Source organism: Dreissena polymorpha, chromosome 9, assembly GCF_020536995.1.
Source record: "Dreissena polymorpha isolate Duluth1 chromosome 9, UMN_Dpol_1.0, whole genome shotgun sequence".
Classification (NCBI taxonomy): Eukaryota; Metazoa; Mollusca; class Bivalvia; order Myida; family Dreissenidae; genus Dreissena; species Dreissena polymorpha.
Genome location: NC_068363.1, coordinates 93,279,111 through 93,302,159, shown reverse-complemented (window position 1 = coordinate 93,302,159; position 23,049 = coordinate 93,279,111). Strand labels below are relative to the sequence as shown.

Genomic DNA, 23,049 nt, shown 5'->3' with positions numbered 1-23,049 from the left:
CTGACGTCTTTCTGACTAGATGTTAGTCTAATTTCATTCACATTTAAACTTTTGATGAAATTAAAACTGCACATTGATACAGAAATGATGTAAGACTATTTTTCCCATCAAATGCTTATTAAACCTTAAAAGAAATATTACCAAACTTTGAATCATTTCAACCCAAAAATGAAAGTATTAATATGTATAAGCCACTGTGCAAATATTGCCACAAAATACAAACTGTCGATTTGTACAATAATCTTGGCTTAAATATCATCATGCAATCTAAACTTATGGAAGGACTTTTAAAATCATGACTTTTTCCACCAATTAAATCAAAAGCTGCGAAGGAACTTATATCATCATGGTTAATTTCTGCATTCAGTCAAATGTTGAACCAAATTTAGCATCATGGCTTATATTTGCCCTTTGTTTGTATTGCAGTCATATAGTGGTCAGTTAATAATGCACACTTTACCTGGGATAGCTAATTTACTGTTAACAGTCCCGTGACTATGATCATACCAAGGCACTATGATATAACTATGATAATACCAAGGAGCTATGATAGCACTATCAGGCACCATGACATAACTATGATCATATCAGTTTCAATGGACTATGATAGAACTCTGATCATACCAATTGACTATGATAGAACCATGATAATTTCAATGCACTATGATAGAACTGTGATCACACCAAGGGACCATGATATAACTATGATCATACCCATGACTATGCTAGAACTATGATCATTCTAATTCACTATGATAGAGCTATGATCATACCAAGGGACTATGATATAACTATGATCATGCAGTGGGACTATGATAGAACAATTATCATACCGATGAACTTTAATAAAACTGATTATATGATCATAACAAGGGATTATGATACAATTATGCACATACCAAGAGACTGGGAAAGGGATTATTACAGAACTATGATCAAAGTAAAAGACTATGAAAGAACTATGATTATACCAAGGCACTATGATAGAAGTACTATCATACTGAGTGACTATGATCATACCAAGGGATTATTATAGAAGTATGATCATACCAAGGGATTATAATAGAAGTATGATCATACCAAGGGATTATGATAGAAGTATGATCATACCAAGGGATTATGATAGAAGTATTATCATACCAAGGCACTATGATAGAACTATCATCATACCAAGGGATTATGATAGAAGTATGATCATACCAAGGGATTATGATAGAAGTATGATCATACCAAGGCACAATGATAGAACTATCATCATACCAAGGGATTATGATAGAAGTATGATCATACCAAGGGATTATTATAGAAGTATGATCATACCAAGGCACTACGATAGAACTTTCATCATACCAAGGGACTATGATAGAACTATCATCATACCAAGGGATTATGATAGAACTATCATCATACCAAGGGATTATTATAGAAGTATGATCATACCAAGGTACTATGATAGAACTATCATCATACCAAGGGATTATTATAGAAGTATGATCATACCAAGGGACTATGATAGAACTATCATCATACCAAGGGATTATGATAGAACTATCATCATACCAAGGGATTATGATAGAACTATCATCATACCAAGGGACTATGATAGAACTATCATCATACCAAGGGATTATGATAGAACTTTCATCATACCAAGGGATTATTATAGAAGTATGATCATACCAAGGCACTATGATAGAACTATCATCATACCAAGGGACTATGATAGAACTTTCATCATACCAAGAGATTATTATAGAAGTATGATCATACCAAGGCACTATGATAGAACTATCATCATACCAAGGGACTATGATAGAACTATCATCATACCAAGGGATTATGATAGAACTATCATCATACCAAGGGATTATTATAGAAGTATAATCATACCAAGGTACTATGATAGAACTATCATCATACCAAGGGATTATTACAGAAGTATGATCATACCAAGGTACTATGATAGAACTATCATCTTACCAAGACACTTTGATAGAACTATCATCATACCAAGGGACTATGATAGAATTATAATCATACCAGGGAACTATTATCTTGCTATAATCATAAAAGGGGAATATGATTGAACTGTGATGATACCAAATGACCATGAAAGAACAATTGTCACTATGACTGCAGGGTTTTTTATCTGATTTTGGGGAAAGGGCCTGGCCTTTTTTCAGGGGAAAAAAATCGCGCGAAACGCCAGATTTTGGGGGAAAAAGTCACACGAAACACCGGATTTTGGGGAAAATAAGGAAAGTCTTAATTAATTAATTAAGCATATTTTACTGTTTTTAAAACAAATTCAAGAAAACAGAAAATTTAATTATGCAATATTTTTCTTTTTTCTACACTAGATCAGGTTTACTTATATATTTAAAGGTTTAAAAAAAAAAAAAAAAAAAAAAAAAAAAATTTTTTTTTTTTTTTTTGGAGGGGAAAATGAAATATAGGGGAAAATTTACCAGCTGAGGGGAACAAAAAATCGGAGGGGAAAGGGCCGATGATCGACGGGTCACAAAGAAGGAAAAAAAACACCTGCTATGAGGGATTATGACTAGAACTCAGATCATACCAATGGAGTATAAAAGAACTATGACCATACCAAACGACTATGAAAGAACTATGACCAAACTGAGGGACTATAATAGAACAATTATCATACCGAGGGACTATCACAGTACTATGAACATACCAAGGGACTATAAAAGAACTATGAAACAAGAGGGCCTGAAAGGCCCAAAGTCGCTCATCTGAGATAACAAGATATTATTGGGACAAATCTTCTGACCAAGTTTCATGAAGATCGGAAAATAAATGTGGTCTCTAGACTGTTAACAAGGTTTTACTATAGCCATATAAGGAAAAATGCCCTGCCCCCTGGCAGCCATGTTTTTCAACCAACCGGCAACATTTTTGAACTCTTCCAAGATATTATGGGGATGAATCTTCTGACCAAGTTTCATGAAGATCGGACAGTACATGTGGCCTCTAGAGTGTTAACAAGATTTTACCATAGCCATGTAAGGAAAAATGCCAAGCCCATTGGAAGCCATGTTTTTCAAGCAAACATAGTTATTTTCAAACTCATCCAAGATAATATTGAGACCAATCTTCTGACCAAATTGCATGACCATCGGACAATAAATGTGGCCTCTAGAGTGTTAACAAGGTTTTACTATCAGGGTTTTTTATCTGATTTTGGGGAAAGGGCCTGGCCTTTTTTGAGGGGAAAAACATCGCGCGAAATGCCAGATTTTGGGGGAAAAAATCACACGAAACGCCAGATTTTGGGGAAAATAAGGAAAGTCTTAAATAATCAATTAAGTATATTTTACTGTTTTTAAAACAAATTCAAGGAAACAGAAAATTTAATAATGCAATATTTTTTCTTTTTTCTACACTGGATCAGGTTAACTACTATATTTAAAGGTTAAAAAAAAAAAAAAAAAAAAAAAAAAATTTTTTTTTTTTTTTTGGAGGGGAAAATGAAGGCTAGGGAAAAATTAACCAGCAGAGGGTAACAAAAAATCGGAGGGGAAAGAGCCGATGATCGGAGGGTCACAAAGAAGGAAAAAAAAAACTGACTATAGCCATATTAGAAAAAAAATGCCCGGCCCCGTGGCGGCCATGTTCTTCAACCAACCGGCATCGTTTTCGAACTCGTCCAAGATATTATTGGGTTGAATCTTCTGACAAAGTTTCATGAAGATTGGACAATAAATGTGGCCTCTAGAGTGTTAACAAGATTTTACTATAGCCATATAACAAAAATTGCCCCGCCCCTTGACAGCCATGTTTTTCAAGCAAAGGTTACCATTTTTTAACTCATCCAAGATATTATAGGGACAAATCTTCTGAGCAAGTTTCATGAAGATCGATTAATAAATGTGGCCTCTAGAGTGTTAACAAGGTTTACTATAGCCATATTAGGAAAAATGCCCCGCCCCCTGGCGGCCATGTTTTTCAACCAACCGGCATCATTTTCGAACTCGTCCAAGATATTATTGGGATGAATCTTCTGACCACGTTTCATGAAGATCAGACAATAAATGTGGCCTCTAGAGTGTTAACAAGATTTTACTATAGCCATATATAGCCATATAAGGAAAAATGCCCCGTCCCTTGGCAGCCATGTTTTTCAAGCAAACGTAACCATTTTCGAAATCATCCAAGATATAATTGAGATCAATCTTTTGACCAAATTTCATGAAGATTGGACAATAAATGTGGCCTCTAGAGTGTATACAAGGCAAATGTTGACGCCGGATGCCGGACGACGCACGACGGACAAAAGGTGATCACATAAGCTCTCCATGTGCACGTTGTGCTCAGGTGAGCTTAAAACCAAGGGACTCTGATAGAACTATGACAATACCAAGGGTCTATTACAGAACTATGACCATACCATGGGACTATTACAGAACTATGAGCATACCAAGGCACTGTGATAGAACTATGAACATACCAAGGGACTTTTACAGAACTATGATCATACCAAGAGAATATTACAGAACTATGACCATACCAAGGGACTATTACAGAACTATGATCATACCAAGGGACTATGATAGAACTATGAACATACCAAGAGACTGCTTGCAGATCTGCAGCAGCTCCTCTTGCTTTGCTTGTTTTCTTGCCTTGTCAGCCTGCCGCTTCTGAAAAACACACAATAAACCAGACTGAATTGATTGAGTGAATAATGTTACATGATCAAAGTGGCATATCTATAGATACTTCTCAAACAGTTGGTGCCAAGTGTCCCCCAAAACCACTGTGATATTTAAATTTAATATTCACTTTTTTGCTAAATGTTTACCCTCAGTCAGGCTGTCCTTACTTTACGAAAATATTTGACAAGTATTTTCAAATCTGTATGCCATGCATTTGTTGTGTTCTTTTTAGGTCAAATTACATTTGACAATTTGGGTAATATGACTTATTCAACACCCAAACATCCACAAAACCATTCTAGTCTGGTAAATACAGCTGCAGTTTTTTATCTTCCAATCAAGATCTTACAATTTACCAATGAGGAAACATTTCCTGATACAGCAGTGAGAGTGTCACCTTTGACCTTTTGGCCTGTAGAAAGTGTAAGAAAAAACATCTCAGGTGCTGCTCTAAATGGCATTGTAATAACAGAGCCACTGGGAAAGACACACCAACAATTGAAGACCTTGTTCATCTAACGTTAATGAGCCTCACTTTACGAAAAAAGGGCTTAATGCATATGCTAATGTTATCTAGATTAGCCTGCACTGTTAATTGAAATTACAAACGCAAATTTCCTTTTTTTTAATGAAAACAATCAATATGTGTTGTTATGATCACTTTATGAAGCATTGAGGGATGTATGAAGTTTCAATTATTTGTATAAATGTCTTTCCAAATGACAACACTATATGCCTTTCAGCAGTTTGTCTTTTAAGCTCATAAACAAACTATTTAGGATAATAAAGGAGTTTCAGTTTGTATTTATTTTAATCTAAGGTGCATTGTTTTCATGATGACCATAAATCGGTATTGAGCGAGTTCACAACCGCTTAACAACTCTTAAACACTGCATATGAGGTGTGTGATGGGAAAATGGATCTTATGCCATATGCAGGCAGCATAAAGCGCAGTCTGATCAGATGCTACAATGTATGCTCATTACAGTATAAAGCCTTTATGACTTTATAGTAGACTGGATAGCTCCTGTATGCTCATTACACTATAAAGCCTTTATGACTTTATAGTAGACTGAGTAGCTCCTGACCAGACTGCACAATGTATGCTCATTACACTATAAAGCCTTTATGACTTTATAGTAGACTGGGTAGCTCCTGTATGCTCATTACACTATAAAGCCTTTATGACTTTATAGTAGACTGAGTAGCTCCTGACCAGACTGCACAATGTATGCTCATTACACTATAAAGCCTTTATGACTTTATAGTAGACTGGGTAGCTCCTGACCAGACTGCACAATGCCACATATAGACTGGGTAGCTCCAGACCAGACTGGGTAGCTCCTGACCAGACTGCACAATGCCACATACAGACTGGGTAGCTCCAGACCAGACTGGGTAGCTCCTGACCAGACTGCACAATGCCACATATGGCATAAGACCCGTTTGATGGCTCAAACTGTTTTATTTTCACCCAAAGACAGTTTCATCTTGGCCCACAACCTTAGACAGAGGCATTATTAAAACAGTCTCAAATTTAACAGTATAACAATAAATCCTGTGATTTAACATATTAAAGAGGCTTCCATTGTACCACATTTAGCTCTGTTTGCTACAGAAATACAACAGCTAACAGTCACCAAAGCTCAATTTTTCTCTGTTCTAAAAACAAAGTAACATATGAAAAAAACAAGATTCGAAGTTAACACTGATCAATACAAATTAATTTCTGTTCAACATCAAAGCTAGTTGGACTTATTAAATCATGCTGAATTTCGAAAGAGGAAATACAGAGGGCATTAAAAACGAATGGGAGCAATAAATTCTCTCAAGACCTTGACGTTCCTGCAGGCATTTAGAAATTTATTTCCTAATTTTAGTTTCCTTTTGTTTACAAAATGTATCTCACTCTTTCATGTATGTTTTCACTTTGGTCAAAACTCAGTGAAAACTTATTTGTTTTAGTTCTAATTATTTGTCAAGATGTTTCCATTGCATGTGTTTCAGTACATTACCAGCTTGAATTATTGTATGTAGTATGTACAGCTTTTTGTGACCAACTCTTAAATTTCATAATTTGGAAGTTAGAAAATTGTCCTTTTACAGAAAGTTATTCAGGATAACAAAAAAAGCCCTGAACATAAACCGCTCATCATTTGTCGATAAAATTATCAGCAACATGAAACATATATCATATTACATTTTCTTTGAAATCATTATTCACTTAGCAAAAAACAAGCTGGCATTGGAAATCCTAAAATTTTTAGTTGCCAGAAATATGACATTTGTGCAAAACAGCAGACTTAAATCATTTGACGACATTTTAATGACATCATTTATAAATAGTTTAACCCATTTATGCCTAGTGGACTCTCCCATCCTTCTAAATTGGATCAATTTATTTCCAAAATTAGGGATGTCTAATATATTTATTTCTATATTTAGAATGTTTCTTACAGAAATTCCTTTAACTCTTTCAGTGCTGGAACCGATTTTTGAAGGCCTTTGCAAACAGTTTGGATCCAGATGAGACGCCACAGAACCTGGCGTCTCATCAGGATCCAAACTGTTTGCTATTCTGATAGTATTCTTTGAAAAAAAATCAAAGAAAGTGCTAATTTTAGAAATTTAGCAGACAACATTTTAGCAGACGACAAATTTCCCAGCATGCAAAGGGTTAAGCAAGCAGCGCAGACCCTGTTGAGACTCATGTGGGTCTATATTTGCAAAGGCCTTTTTTCTAGACGCTAGGCATAAACAGGTTAAGCTGCGTTTAAAAGATCATTTAAAATCAAATAATTATTATGAGAAATAAGTATTTTATGTAAAAAATATAGCAAAACCAGACAAGGCTTTTATAATAATGCTATCTTTAAAGCAATAAAGGGACCATTGACCTGGAATGAAGAAATTTGGGGATTTTAAAAAGATAAGTTAATTTTTTTAATATGGCTTTTCATGATTATGGGTTGCGGTTATTTGCCTATGAATTCGGATACTCTCATAAAAGAAAAGTTTGTTTAGAACAAAAATGACTCATAGATTATACTGAAGAATTACAACAGGAATGGTCGTCCATACAAATGAAATTCTATCTGAAAATCATCCAACATGATTGTTTGAAAAGACCACAAAGAAAAAAAATGCCCAATTGACTAAAGCAGTGAAACGGGAAATATAATGTGGACACAAAAGTTTTGCAAAGAATACCCATGTCTTAATGACAGAGAAATATGTATGCCATAGAAATAGCAAACAAAAGATAAAAAAAGATAAGTAAAACTGATACGAGATCATGAGGCAAAACAATTGAAACTAATAATGTATTTTACATACCATGTTAGAAGAGGTCCATTGATTTCGGATATTATGTTTACAACACTGCGGTGCACAAGCATATCTAAATAGAAATCTATTGTTTTCAGCAGATTTACAAATCTAACAAGAGACTAGATAATCATGTGGATTTATTTACTGTCAACGTTTGAGTAGAAAAGCAATTGATCATAGTGGATAGTGACACATAGATAGGGTTATATGCTCCCCACATTTTGCTGTGCACACAAATATATCCACCCCAAAAACACTGTGAATTCGATAGCATGAAAATAAATATTGATTGTTTACCGAACTCTTGACTGACAGATATGCAAGACAAATAAAACTCAGAGCTAAACTATGTATATGTTGAATCTGTACGGAAAACAAGAAACAACTGATAAAAAGGGGTTTTGGATAAAAACATTTCAGGTCTTTTCTAACGACAAATAACTAAATTACTATTATTCATTCCCGCAAATAAATAAATGTCCATGTATCACAAGCCTCTATTCATTAATGTTAATGTTGGACACGAAAAACATTGAACAATTCATGTTCTTTATTTAAAATGGTTTCAGTTTTGAGAAACAATGCTTTCAAAACACACAGGCATCTTTTCTTTACAATTGCTTTTGTCATTACGGATTTTTTTTGGTATTTTTTTGTAATCACTAGGGTTCAGTATAAGGAGAACTTATACTATATAAGCTAGCTTTTATAGCGATGCGGTAGAGTGCCTGCCGGATTTGGAACAGGGTGATCCCTGGTTTAATCCCCATTGTTGTTGTTTTGAGATTTTTCTGGCTCCCGGGTAACTTTAGCACAAACGTGGGGATGGGGAATTTTCTGGCTGAGTTTCATTTATAATTGTGAAACTTCAATTGAAATTACTCATAATCAACCATTCAACACTAGTCTCAATTTTGTGAAATACCATCACCTCTGCCACGATATACCTAGATAATCAGCGAAAGGGTTATCATCCTCAATATAAATGTCCATGAAATAATCAAAACCTTTGGAAAAACACTGCAAATGACATCGGGCTAACCAAGTGCATTTCAATCCAAACTGAAGAGCTCATTGATTAAAGCCTGCTCAAGGGTATATGGGAAATGGGATTCCTACCAGTTTTGCTCAGAACATTTTCCTGTTCTTTCAAATTTATTGGTATGCGTATCATCAATAAAACAGGTAAAGCTTAATTACTATTGATTTCATTGATTAATGTCCGTAAAAGCTTCACTTTCAATCACACTTGAATAGATCCAGCAGTTGGAAAGCTTCCCATGAGGCACAATTATATTTCCTTTATTCCGTTTATGAATAAAATATGAGCCCGGGTACTCTGTGAAAACAGGGCTTAATGTTTGAGCATAAAGTGTGGTCCCAGATTTGCATGTGCAGTCCGCACAAGCTAATCAGGGATGACACTTTCCGCCTAATTTGGATTTTTACTAAGAAGATACTTCATTTTAACGAAAAATGTCATAAAAGCGGAAAAGTGTCGTCCCTGATTAGCCTGTGCTGTTTGCACAGGCTAATCTGGGATGACACTTTACACACATGAACTATGCCCAGTTTTCTCAGAACACGACTCTTATATGGAATGAGCTGCTGAGAATGAATGTCTATACGCCTAATGCACTCATGGTTAATACAAAATACAGACTTGTAGAGATTGTGCTTTACATTAATATCATTACTTTCCATTTCATAAGTTATGATGAAAACAAAACATTCAACTCAACTGCTTACAAATCTGCTACAGCCACTTATATTGTAAAACTTTAGCACCTCAAGTACATAATGAGACAAAACAAAATTAAATAAAAAGAACTTAAAATCCGAGAGGACAACTTGTAAACTCCACTACAACAGTTTACGACAAATCATGTGTCAAACTAGAGCGCTATCAACCGATGATCCCACTAAATGTTTGAATGGCCATACGTCAGCATTCCACCAATCTCTCCTCACAAATCAGGACAATAAAAGCCCCTGTATTTCCCTTCGCGTGGTACTTCATCAATTCACGCAGCAATGAGTATTGCCATGACGATTGATTGTGCAGATCAACAGGTTGTAAATTTGCACGAATCTCCAGAAATCTGTGACACAATCTCAAGGATTTTTGTCCTTAATGGGAAAATGCCTCGCAATAATGTTAATTTAGTGCACTGTACTCAGAAATGCAGAACAAATATAGCATCTTAACTTTACAATCTCCAGCAGTTCGTACAAGTCAATTCACACTTACAATTCCACATAGTTTATTTAAGACTGTATTTCCATTCCATTTTAGACTTGTTCTTATATATTTATAATTATGTACTACATGTATTTGAGACATTGCATTGCTCAATTTCAATTTTTTTTTAAGCAGAGTCATGCAAAGATGGATCTTATGCCATAGTCAGCAAGCTTCCAGACAAGCCTTGTATTAAACCTTCCTGTCTGCTATATAAAGAGACCACAAAACTGTGTTTCACTTAACCTTTTCCCACTCAGAAGCAAAGTGTAAATGGCTTTGTGCAAATAGCATAAAACCAGAACAGCATGCAAGTAACTCTGTTCAGGTTTTATACTGTTTGCTGCTCATCAATATCTAAGGGTTGGAAATAAAGCCTTTAAAACTTAAATCTAGTAAGAAAGGTCTTTAATTAAATGTATCTAAAGGTCTTTAATTAAAATTAACTTTCTAAAGGACTAAAAATGTGTCAAAATACGTATCTAAGTGGTGAAGTATTAATAACTGACAGAGTGTAACCGTCTGACCAGTCCGCCTGGATTGAGCTACGCTGGCCATATTTGGCATAAGACCCATAGCTGACAGAGTGTAACCTTCTGACCAGTCCGCCTGGATTGAGCTATGCTGGCCATATTTGGCATAAGACCCATAGCTGACAGAGTTTAACCTCCTGACCAGTCCGCCTGGATTGAGCTACGCTGGCCATATTTGGCATAAGACCCATAGCTGACAGAGTGTAACCGTCTGACCAGTCCGCCTGGATTGAGCTACGCTGGCCATATTTGGCATAAGACCCATAGCTGACAGAGTTTAACCTCCTGACCAGTCCGCCTGGATTGAGCTACGCTGGCCATATTTGGCATAAGACCCATAGCTGACAGAGTGTAACCTTCTGACCAGTCCGTCTGGATTGAGCTACGCTGGCCATATTTGGCATAAGACCCATAGCTGACAGAGTGTAACCTTCTGACCAGTCCGCCTGGATTGAGCTACGCTGGCGATATTTGGCATAAGACCCATTTAGGCCCAGCATAGGCAATATAGAAACTTTAACATGTGTCTCAAGTCCATTCCACTTCAGAAGGATCTTTATTCTGGCTACATCACACGAAATTCAGACACAAAATCCTGCATTTCAGCCACCTGTCAAGGTCATTGCCATACTCAGAACTCCGGTGCATTTCAGTTACTGCTTCAAGCATTTTCATTCATTCCCTCATTCATATGGATCCGAATCTGCTCCACTTTTCTAGGTAATACCACCAAGTGGCGTGCTCATTTCAAGAAATGAATCTTAATTACATTTCTCTTTTCTCAGTGCCTCCAAATTATCTTGTCCATCCATCTTCATCACACCATTTACAAGGCCTGACACGCAGTTTCGGTAACAGATCTTTATTATACACATTCACAATTAACGGTAGTATCTGCATTCTGAGTGCTGCCTTTATTTCCTGAAAATCACAGGCACATTCCAGATGATGTTCTAGCAGATATTCACTTTCCAGAAACAGTAACAACATATATTTTTCTACAAATTCTGCGATTTCTGCTGTAAACATTATGCCTTAAATACTCATTATGCATATTTAACATGGCACCTTTTTTCATTTTCATGACATATTCTTCACCTCTGATGAGTTTTAGACCAGCAATTCTGATTTCAAATGGTGCTAGAAAAGAAATCACTCCATGCACCAATGAAAACCAGGATTTCCAGACTAATCCGTTCCTTGTATATTTATCTTAACCCTTTGCAAGCTGGGAAATTTGTCGTCTGCTAAAATGTCTTCTGCTGAATTTCTAAAATTAGCATTTTCTTCAATTTTTTTCAAAGAACACTACCAGAATAGCAAACAGTTTGGATCCTGATGAGACGTAACGTTCTGTGGCGTCTCAATTGGATCCAAACTGTTTGCAAAGGCCTTCAAAATTCGGTTCCAGCACTGAAAGGGTTAAGGCCACAAATTTTCACCCATTACACTTCGGAACCGTTATCAAAATGTAGAGTTTTTTCCAAGATTTTCAATCACTGCCCAGAAATTCTCCATACATTCAAAACAATATTCATTGTTCACGACTAAGTAATCACATAGGTCTGCACTTGCTTCATTGAATTTAATAGTTAAAGAGCTTAATATGATATCCTATTGGTATAACATGACATTCATTGCAGTCTTTTTCGGGAAAGATCTACTCCTTTCATAATCATAATCATGTTCCATCAAATCTTCTATCAACTGTACAGAGGGCCAACTCCTTTACACCAGAACAATCCCCTATCAAGCCATCACCAGCAAGACTAATGGGTGCTATAAGGATGGGGGACTGTTGTCTTCATATGTCTATTGTTGGCCTAGTTTAGAAGCACCATTGAACAGTGCTCTGGGAAAACAGGGCATAACCCTTTGAATGCTGGAAAACTTGTCGTCTGCTAAAATGTCATCTGCTGAATTTCTAACATTATCATTTTCTTCAATTTTTTTCAAACAATACTATCAGAATAGCAAACAGTTTGGATCCTGATGAGACGCCACGTTCTGTGGCGTCTCATCTGGATCCAAACTGTTTGCACAGGCCTTCAAAATTTGGTTCCCGCACTGAAAGTGTTACTGCAAGTAAGTACAGTAAGTGTCCCCCCTGATTAGCGTGTGCACTATGCATATTCTAATTGGGGACAGCACTCTCTGCCTTAATCAAATTTTTTATTTCAAAGGTCTCTTCTAAAAGAAAAAAGAAAAAAAGAAAAAAAAGAGTGCCAAACTGTCACAAGATACTCCCCTTTAAGGGTTTTGGACACCATGCTAAATGCTTGAAATGCACTAAGTGACCTTGTAACCTAGTTTTTGACCCCGTATGACCCATATTTAAACTTATCCAAGATATCATTTAGACACAACTTCTGACCAAATGTGGTGAAGATCGGATGAAAACTACTTTAATTAGAGAGCGGACACCATGCTCAATCCTTGAAATGCACTAAGTGACCCAGTGACCTAGTTTTGGACCCTGCATGACCCATATTCGAACTTAACCTAGATATTGTCTAGATACGACTTCTGACCAAATTTGGTGAAGATCGGATGAAAACTATTTGAATTAGAGAGCGGACACTGTTGTGGACACTGCCCTCCCGCCGCCAAGGGTGAAACTATAATACGTCCTGTTTTGAAAAAACGGGCAGTATAAAAAGTGCCACCATTTGATATGCAACACCGTATTTTCAGACACTCTAAATTTTCAGACAACCCCTTTTTTTTGCCAAAATAATTATTTTTCGTTACTATATTTTCGGACATACAGGTCATTAGTCAATATTTAATTACTCTAATTTTTCGGACAGTTTATTTCAAAGCGCTATTTCTGATTTCTGCACTGTTTTCGCTTATCTGTGGACCCTTCAATCATGTAGTTTTACAACCAGATTAAGGTCATGTAACATGGCATATGAATGCCCTGACATCAATGGACCGTTACAATTGGGTAGATAATGTATTCAGGAAGCAGTATGGTTGTTTTTATAATGTTTTTATATACAATTTCAGGTAAGAGTTTGCATTAATAAGTGAAGTTTTATTTTTTTAAATAGAGAAAGAAGAGTACAACAAAGTAAAATTATTGCACATTAATGTAATACTTTTATTTCTATATAATAATTAACAAACAAGCATAACATATGTAACTCTAAATGTTCGGACACAAGTATATTTTGAATATTTTTCATTTCTGAATTTGTGGAAAAAAACATTTAAATTATTTTTAAATGGCCAAAAACTTTAGTAATTAGGGTAATTACTAGTGCTATTTGCATTTATATTGTCCTACATATAATACTAAAAGCATGTTAATGGTACTGTACAATACCTGAGTGAGACGCTATACTTTTTCTGTACACAACAAAGTAGGCGGCAATCACGTTTATTAGCTTTAAAACACTGACCAATCATATTACAACTGAGTTTACTACATTGTACATACATGCTTTCCAATTTCAAAACTCGTAATAAAGTGTGCTTAAGCGAGCTTTCAAAGGCAGTTTCCCAAAATTGATTTCATCTAGGCAACACCTTATCTTTGAACAGCATGGGAGAAATTTAGGACCTAATAAATATAATAATTCCCCACAGAGTCACATCCTTAAGAGACTGGCTATCTTTAGTGCTCTTAAGTAAGTACACAAGCTTATAACATGCAAAAAATATGAATGCCGACTTTATAGAAGTCCTTAAATTAGTACAACAGCTTTTAATATGCAAACCATATTACAAATATCAATAAAATATGAAAATACCCATTGCATGTTTTGTCTATGCAGAATGATAAATATTTTTGACTCATTTTTACATATTTTAAGATTAATATTACAATAAAAATAAAACAATTTTCACAAAATAAGAGCAGTTGTAAACCCTGCCAATCATGTTATAGGCTCTGAGAAGAACAGTGTATTCTTAGAATTTCATCTGTTTCAACTTTTTTCAGATTAATTTCTATTTCTATCTTGATTGTTTCCAAGAATTGCTATTATAAATCTGTAACTGTTTTCTATGTTAGTATGTCATCAGCGTGACAACAAGATCATCTTACTAATTTAACTCTTTCAGCGCTGGAACCGAATTTTAAAGGCCTTTGAAAACAGTTTGGATCCAGATGAGACGCCACAGAATGTGGCGTCTCATCAGGATCCAAACTGTTTGCTTTTCTGATAGTATTCTTTGAAAAAAAAATCAAAGAAAATGCTAATTTTAGAAAATCAGCAGAAGACATTTTTGCAGACGACAGATTTCCCAGCATGCAAAGGGTTAACCCTTTCCCACTCAGAAGCAAAGTGAAAATGGCTGTGTGCAAACAGCATAAAACCAGAACAGCCTGCGAGGAACTCACACTCTGTTCAGGTTTTTAATGCTGTTTGCTGCTTAACAGTATCTTAGAGTTGGAAATAAAGCCTTTCAAACTGAAATCTTAAGTAAGAAAGGTCTATGATTAAAATTAACTTTTTTAAGGGACTACAAATGCGTAAAGGGATAAGACCCTCAAGCTTGGAAAGTAAGAACAAAGTGTGTCAGGTATGTAATGGACATTTCCACTATTCACATTTTAACAGTGAACAAATTATCATTAATTTAAAACTATGATGGGAAAAAAGAAAGTATGTGAAAATGTTAATCCCTTGTTAGCCTCTATCAATAAACTGTAACGATTTAAATAAATAATTATCCTAGATGCCTAAAATAATTCACACATCATGTTTAACAAGGGCTGTTTGTAAAACATGCATGCCCCCCCATATGGGTTGTCATTTGTAGTGGCAGCCATTGTGTGAATACGTTTTTTGTCACTGTGACCTTGACCTTTGACCTGAAAATCAATAGGGGTCATCTGCCAGTCTTGATCAATGTACCTATAAAGTTTCATGATCCTTGGCCTAATTATTCTTGAGTTATCATCAGGAAACCATTTTACTGTTTCGAGTCACTGTGAAATTGACCTTTGACATAGTGACCTGAAAATCAATAGGGGTCATCTGCCAGTCATGATCAATGTACGTATAAAGTTTCATGATCCTAGGCCTAAGCATTCTTGAGTTATCATCCGGAAACCATTTTACTATTGAGTCACTGTGACCTTGACCTTTGACCTAGTGACCTGAAAATCAATAGGTGTCATCTGCCAGTCATTATCAATGTACCTATGACATTTCATGATCCTAGGCGTTAGCATTCTTGAGTTATCATCCTGAAACCATTAAACTGTTTTGAGGCACTGTGACCTTGACCTTTGACCTAGTGACCTGAAAATCAATAGGGGTCATCTGCCAGTCATGATCAATGTTCCTATAAAGTTTCATGATCCTAGGCGTAAGCATTCTTGAGTTATCATCCAGAAACCATTTTACTGTCTCGAGTCACTGTGACCTTTGACCTAGTGACCTAAAAATCAATAGGGGTCATCTGCCAGTCAGGATCAATGTACCTATGAAGTTTCATGATCCTAGGCCTAAGCGTTCTTGAGTTATCATCCGAAACCATCTGGTGAACAGACCAATCGACGGACGGACCTACCGACCGACATGTGCAAAACAATATACCCCCTCTTCTTAGAAGGGGGGCATAATTAAACTAGTGAAATAGCATCATAACTTGGAATTTTTTCAAAAATACTAGTTAATTAATAGATTATCCTCATTTAAACTCGGTAAAAAAATAAAATGTTTGTAACACTTTTCTTTGGAAAATACATTGAGTACTAGTATATAGGGCTGCAACGAATCCAAAAAATTTGTTCAGATCCGAATCCAAATATGGTTTCTTGCAGTTTTTCGGATCCGGATCCCTCAGATAAGAGAAAATTGGAATTTTCTGTCTAAATTAAAGTAATCAATGTTTTAGAAGTATAATTTGACTAAAAAACATTAAACATTTATTAACAAAAAACATAACACATTTCTCGTTTAACATTGTAGCGATGTCCAAATAAAACGAAACCTTAACACTTATTCACTTAATAGTTTGCTTGTTAAAATACACTTTTCACTATTCATAAGTTTGATGTTTGTTTTCACAAAAATTAACATATCAACGTTGCCCTGGTCCAGGCAAGCCCTATGAGCACTGACAGGGTCTCCTGCTTCGGAGAAGATTTTCTCACTGGGCACTGAGGTTCCTTGCATCACAAGATAGCATTTAAACTTAGTATATGACGAAATATGCTTTCAAGACAATACATTATGCAGGAACACAATTTGACAGGTAGGGAAATTATGCAAAATTTACCTGAATCACCTTCTAGCCGCACTGTATCCACTACCGTTGTTTTTAATAAAACTCAGAAAGACAATAAGGATTGAAAACTTACTTATTGCCATTAGGAATTGCATTTGTAATTTATAGATCCTCCATGATTTCGAATTAGTTTTGCTTTCAGGGCTCATTACGGAATATCCAATGACAATAAAAGCCTAAGGATCTCGATTGATCTGCTATTTGACTGTCACTTGTCAATAAATATCGAATATTACACGTATGATTTATCTTTTGAACAGAACCAGTCTGTATAAAAAACAATACTTGTGAAAACAGCGCTAGGTTACATACAACTATGAAAATAAATATCTGGAACGGAAATTTTCAGGGGTGGATCCGTACCCGCGAATCTGAAGTTGGATCCGATATCATCGGATATTTCGGGTACCCGTTGCAGCCCTACTAGTATCTGGTTCAAGTTTGGCTAATTAATAAACATATGTAATATGAGAATTTCTAAAACAAACAAAAAATGTGAACAAGCCCCTTGAAATATGCAGTGAGTGTCTTATTTTAAACAAAATTATTGGACCAAGATAGGTTCAAATCAAAAGTATAAAATTGCTTTGATTTATTTATATTTATAGTATTCATGCATGAAACATCATGTTATCTTGATCTGTACAGATCAGCAAAACAATTTGTAACATTAGATGAATAAATAGTTTCTGGGTACTGTTTTTTTTTTAACAATTAAGTACATGTAAATGAAAAGAATAGATAAAAAATTTGTTTTATAATAGCTATTTTTTAATAACAAGAGCACCACATAATGGGTGCCACGCTCAGCTGCAAAAGCTTGTCAGAATTTATTTATTTTATTTATTTTAGAGGTCACAGTGACCTTATCCTTTGACCTAGTGACCCAAAAATGGGTGTGGCGTGTAGAACTCATCAAGGTGCATCTACATATGAAGTTTCAAAGTTGTAGGTGAAAGGACTTCGATTTTAGAGCCAATGTTAAAAACCTTTACAAACCTTGACTTTGACGGCGGACACGACGAGCTGGCTATGACAATACTTCGGGTTTTCTCCGAAAACAGCCCAGCTAAAAATAATATATGTTTATAATGACTCAATGAAAACTCAAGGGCTAAAAATAATATATGTTTATAATGACTCAATGAAAACTCAAGGACTAGTGTCCTTGGTTATTATAATGATTAAAAATATGCATACCTCAGGTGATTTTTTTAAATAAGTCAGTCAAAGTTCAGTGATTTGCTTAGTCAGTCAAAGTTCAGTGATTTGCTAAAGCAAACTTTCAAGCCGTAATATAAAACTGACAAGCCAGCTCATAATAAGGTAATTGTCCATTTGTGGTTATGCTACATGCAATTATATATTTATTATAATTCAAGCAGAAAATGATTCTAGATTTGTATCAGTCTCATATGTGTTGGTGTCTACTGTTATTTTTTAACTTTTTCAGTGCTGGAACCGAATTTTGAAGGCCTTTGCAAACAGTTTGGATCCATATTCAAACAGGATTTCAGTTAAAGGCCATACACTTTTCTTAGTAACAATGTTCGAAATAACTCAATCAACTGGCAATATATTACCGTAACACAATATTTATCCCAAACTGTGAAAGAAACGAAAAACTGCACTATTTCAGTTTTATTGGTTTATTTACATAATAACTCTTCCCTGTCTAATCAGAATGCTGTAACTGCCTCTTATTAATTCATAATGATTAATTTTTACATACTCCACGCACTAATATGCCGTGGAAAATGATACAACACTTATGCAGTAAAGACAACCCTCCAATCAACATAAATGAACCATAAAGTAGACCTAAAGTAATGGAGAGTAACTGGACTATTTATAATCTAGTGCGTGTGTGTTTAACTTGAAAATTATTATGTCAGTTGCAAAAAACAACAAGAGCTGTCAAAGGAAAGCATGCTCGACTATTTGAGTGCTTGACAGTATAATGTAAGCCATCATGGATATGGGGGGGGGGGGGGGTATTATGAGGGTGTGGGCATGGGGGATGGTTTGGGTGGAGTGCATTGTGGTGTCAGGTAAATGTTGTTTTGTCAAAGTATCAATCAAATGTGATCATAAATAAAGAAGTTATGGCAATTTAAGCAAAATGTTCAATTATCTAAGTATAAAAGGGGCCATAATTCTGTCAAAATGCTTGATACAATTGTCTTCTCTTGTTTCTTTATTGGGATCATGTTGGTAAAGAAGTATGCAAAATATGAAAGCAATATGTCAAAGGACATAGGAAATATTTGGGGTAGTACGCAAACTTTAACATAGATTTATCAATAATATGCATATTCTAAGTATAAAAGGGGCAATAATTCTGTAAAAATGCTTGATACAGTTGTCTGCTCTTGTTTATAGATTGGAGTCATGTTGGTAAAGAAGTATGCAAAATATGAAAGCAATATGTCAAAGGACATAGGAAATATTTGGGGTAGTACGCAAACTTTAACATAGATTTATCAATAATATGCATATTCTAAGTATAAAAGGGGCAATAATTCTGTAAAAATGCTTGATACAGTTGTCTGCTCTTGTTTATAGATTGGAGTCATGTTGGTAAAGAAGTATGCAAAATATAAAAGCAATATGTCAAAGGACATAGGAAATATTTGGGGTAGTACGCAAACTTTAACATTTGCACGCTAACGGGAACGAGAACTGAAACGTCGATGTCGGGGTGAGTAGGATAGCTCCACTATATATATTTCATATATAATAGTCGAGCTAAAAATGGGTCTTATGCCATATAAGGCCAGGGATGCTGCAGACCAGCCTGCACATCTGCCCTGTCCAGTAGAAGCCAGCCTGTCTGCTGAGACCAGGAAACATTGGGTGACTTTATATGGAATTATAATTCCAATTTTCGCATGATGCTGCTAATGTATGTACCTCATTGATAATTTAAAACATAGTTTCGTATTCCCTTGTTTTTGCCAGCAATTTCACTAGACCACCAAAATAAATCTTCAACTCATCTCACCAAAATATAATCATACATGGAGCAGAAAAATAAATGATTTATTCCCATATTATAATCATATTTATACCTATTCATACTGTTAAGGGCTCTAAAAGCCTCTACAAAACAGAGCACCATTTTAGAAACTGTTTTATCAGCTTCTTCAATAGACAGTATCGCACTAGCACAAGCGTCCCAGGGGCATGAGAAGCCTCGATATTGGTGGCGTTCATTCACCAATGAATTACCATTTAATATTAATTTCTAGGGAAGTTCTTGAGCATCAGCAATGAGCTATTGATTCGGCGATCAGGAAAAGCGGTCAGCCCACAAACGCACTGTATGATACTTAGAAAACCTCCATATCTGATGTGATCTTATATTGCTGGTGGCCTTTTGTTGTTTATGATTAAATTCATGCATCTGTGCTGATATTTTGTCCCAATTCATACTGAAAAGTTTTGCATTTGGCACTCTTTTCTTGCCTTCAACTGTATTCAGGCAAAACTTGCGTTCTAATGCATTAGATCATGACATGTTTGTAACTTCCTTATGACTGTCATACAAAGCATGCAGTGTTTTATTTGAATCACATTATTACAAGTATTATTATACAAGTATTATATGTATTTGTTCTTGAGGAGAGTCCAATATATATTTTCTATAGAATGCTATAGCGCTATCATGTCCTCTAGACCTTTCCCCAGAGTTCTGTAAACTTATCATGTCTTCTAGACCTTCCTCCAGTATTCTGTAAACTTATCATGTCCTCTAGACATTCATGCAGTGTTCTGTAAACTTATTATGTTCTTTAGACAATCCTTCAGTTTACTGAGAACTCACCATGTCCTGTAAACTTATTATGTTTTCTAGACCTCCCTCCAGTGTTCTTTAAACTTATCATGTCTTCTAGACCTCTCTTCAGAGTTCTGTAAACTTATCATGTTCTCCAGAACTCTCTCAAGTGTTCTGTAGACTAATCATGTCTTCTAGGCCTTTCTCCAGTATTCTGTAAACTTATCATGTCCTTTAGACCTCCCTCAAGTGTTCTGTAAACTTATCATGTCTTCAAGACCTCCCTTCGGAGTTCTGGTAACTTATCATGTCCTCAAGACCTTCCTCCAGTTTTCTGTAAACTCATCATGTCCTCTAGACCTTCCTCCAGTTTTCTGTAAACTCATCATGTCCTCTAGACCTTCCTCCAGTTTTCTGTAAACTCATCATGTCCTCTAGACCTTCCTTCCGTAATATGAAAACTTATCATGGCATCTAAACCTCTTGGTCCTTGTCCAGAAACCATGTAGAATGTACTAGACAGAGGCACTGATTTCATATGGTGCTAGAGGTGATAGTCACTAGAAATTCTACCCACCACAAGAAGTCAGTGCTCTATCTAGCTGGCTACCAGGGCGTAGGTCTAGAAGTCAGTGCTCTATCTAGCTGGCTACCAGGGTGTAGGTCTAGAAGTCAGTGCTCTATCTAGCTGGCTACCAGGGTGTAGTACCCACCACAAGAAGTCAGTGCTCTATCTAGCTGGCTACCAGGGCGTAGGTCTATGATGTACTCTTGTTTGAGTGTTTGATGTCTTTTTACACAATTAACCCAGTACTAGAGTCATATGAGCCTTGTTCTTGGACAACTGGGCTTAAACACGCTCCGAATGATGTTCCTGATAGACCTGTGCTGACTAATTATCTTGGATGACACTTTACAGCACAAGCATTAAGCTACTTTTTCCAGCACAGGGATCTGGGTCATGCATCTGGTTGGCCGCCAATGATATTCTCTGCATTATCCAAGTTTGGATGTGAACAAGTTATGAGTGTGTAAATAGACTGAATGCCAATCTGATATAACAAACATTTCCATAAAAATATTAGCTCCTTCTTTATTATAAAGTCCCTTGTAAAATCACTAATCCCCATCACAACATCATCCATTTGATTTTACAATAATGGGATCATAGCTTTAACATCAAATAATTAAATATTATTGTTATTAAATTATTTTCCAATATACTGACATTAATTAAAGCTTTTTTGCTGGTCTCACAGAAATGGAATCCCAGGAAAATGTATAGCTCCTGAAGATGTTTTTTAGAAATATGCTCTACCTGAGTACCAGTTAAAAGTTGCTTCTAATGGTTTCCTTGGGATGAAATATTTTCACCCACAGAACAAATAAGATAACATAAAGTGAACATTCTGTTGCCCCAAAGTGAACATTCTGTTGCCCCAGTGAACATTCTGTTGCACCAGCAAGAGAGCAACCTTGTTATACCATGCAGTCCTTCATTTATGGCAGACACCAATTACCTAACAGTGAGACACAAAACATATGCACTAGACGAAACAAACAAAAACACCACACACAGACAAAAATTAATAAAACTGGGGTCAATTAACAATTGTCCATGTTAATCATTGAGGACTTGAACTGCATGGTTTAAAGAAACTCAAAACCCTCAAAAATTATTAATAGAAAAATTAAGTTTAAATAAAAATCAACCACACAACATCATTATTTTAATTAAATAGGAATAACAGAGAATACATTACAGCCATGCTCTGTGAAAAGGGATTAAATGCATGTGCATAAAGTGGTGTTCCAGATTATCCTGTGCAATCCCACAGAACTTTCCGCTTTATGATATTTTTTCGTTTTATGAAAGTCTCTTCTTTGCAAAAACCCAATTTAGGCTGCATTATACCCCCTTTAGGCTGCATTATACCCCCTTTTATCAGAGCGCGCCTCATTTATTCTTAACTTACCATTTAACTAATCAATGGCTTGATACAAAGCTGCACCAGAATTATAATCTTCTGAGGATAAAAATAAAACCAAAACTAGTATTTTGATTTTGATACAAAAAGTCAAACATACATTGCATCATATAGCTTAATATTAAGATCAACGTCATGCCTGTCACGAAGAAGCCGCAGTAAGGTTGTCAAGGGCAAAAAAACATAGCTTTGTTGTGTATTGTCTGTCTTTTAGATACCATAACAATTGTACATGACTGACCGCATTATA

At 35.6% G+C, this 23,049-nt stretch overlaps 1 protein-coding gene across 7 annotated transcripts in view; it reads right to left on the bottom strand.

Annotated features, from left to right (window-relative positions):
- The window catches only part of LOC127846744 (uncharacterized), a 108,280-nt gene that overhangs the window by 20,838 nt on the left and 64,393 nt on the right, over nt 1–23,049 (bottom strand). For all 7 annotated transcript variants that reach the window (XM_052378240.1, XM_052378245.1, XM_052378243.1 and 4 more), the window contains one exon: nt 4,592–4,664. In XM_052378240.1, the coding sequence (XP_052234200.1) occupies nt 4,592–4,664 (73 nt within the window). The remainder of the gene's footprint in view (nt 1–4,591; nt 4,665–23,049) is intronic.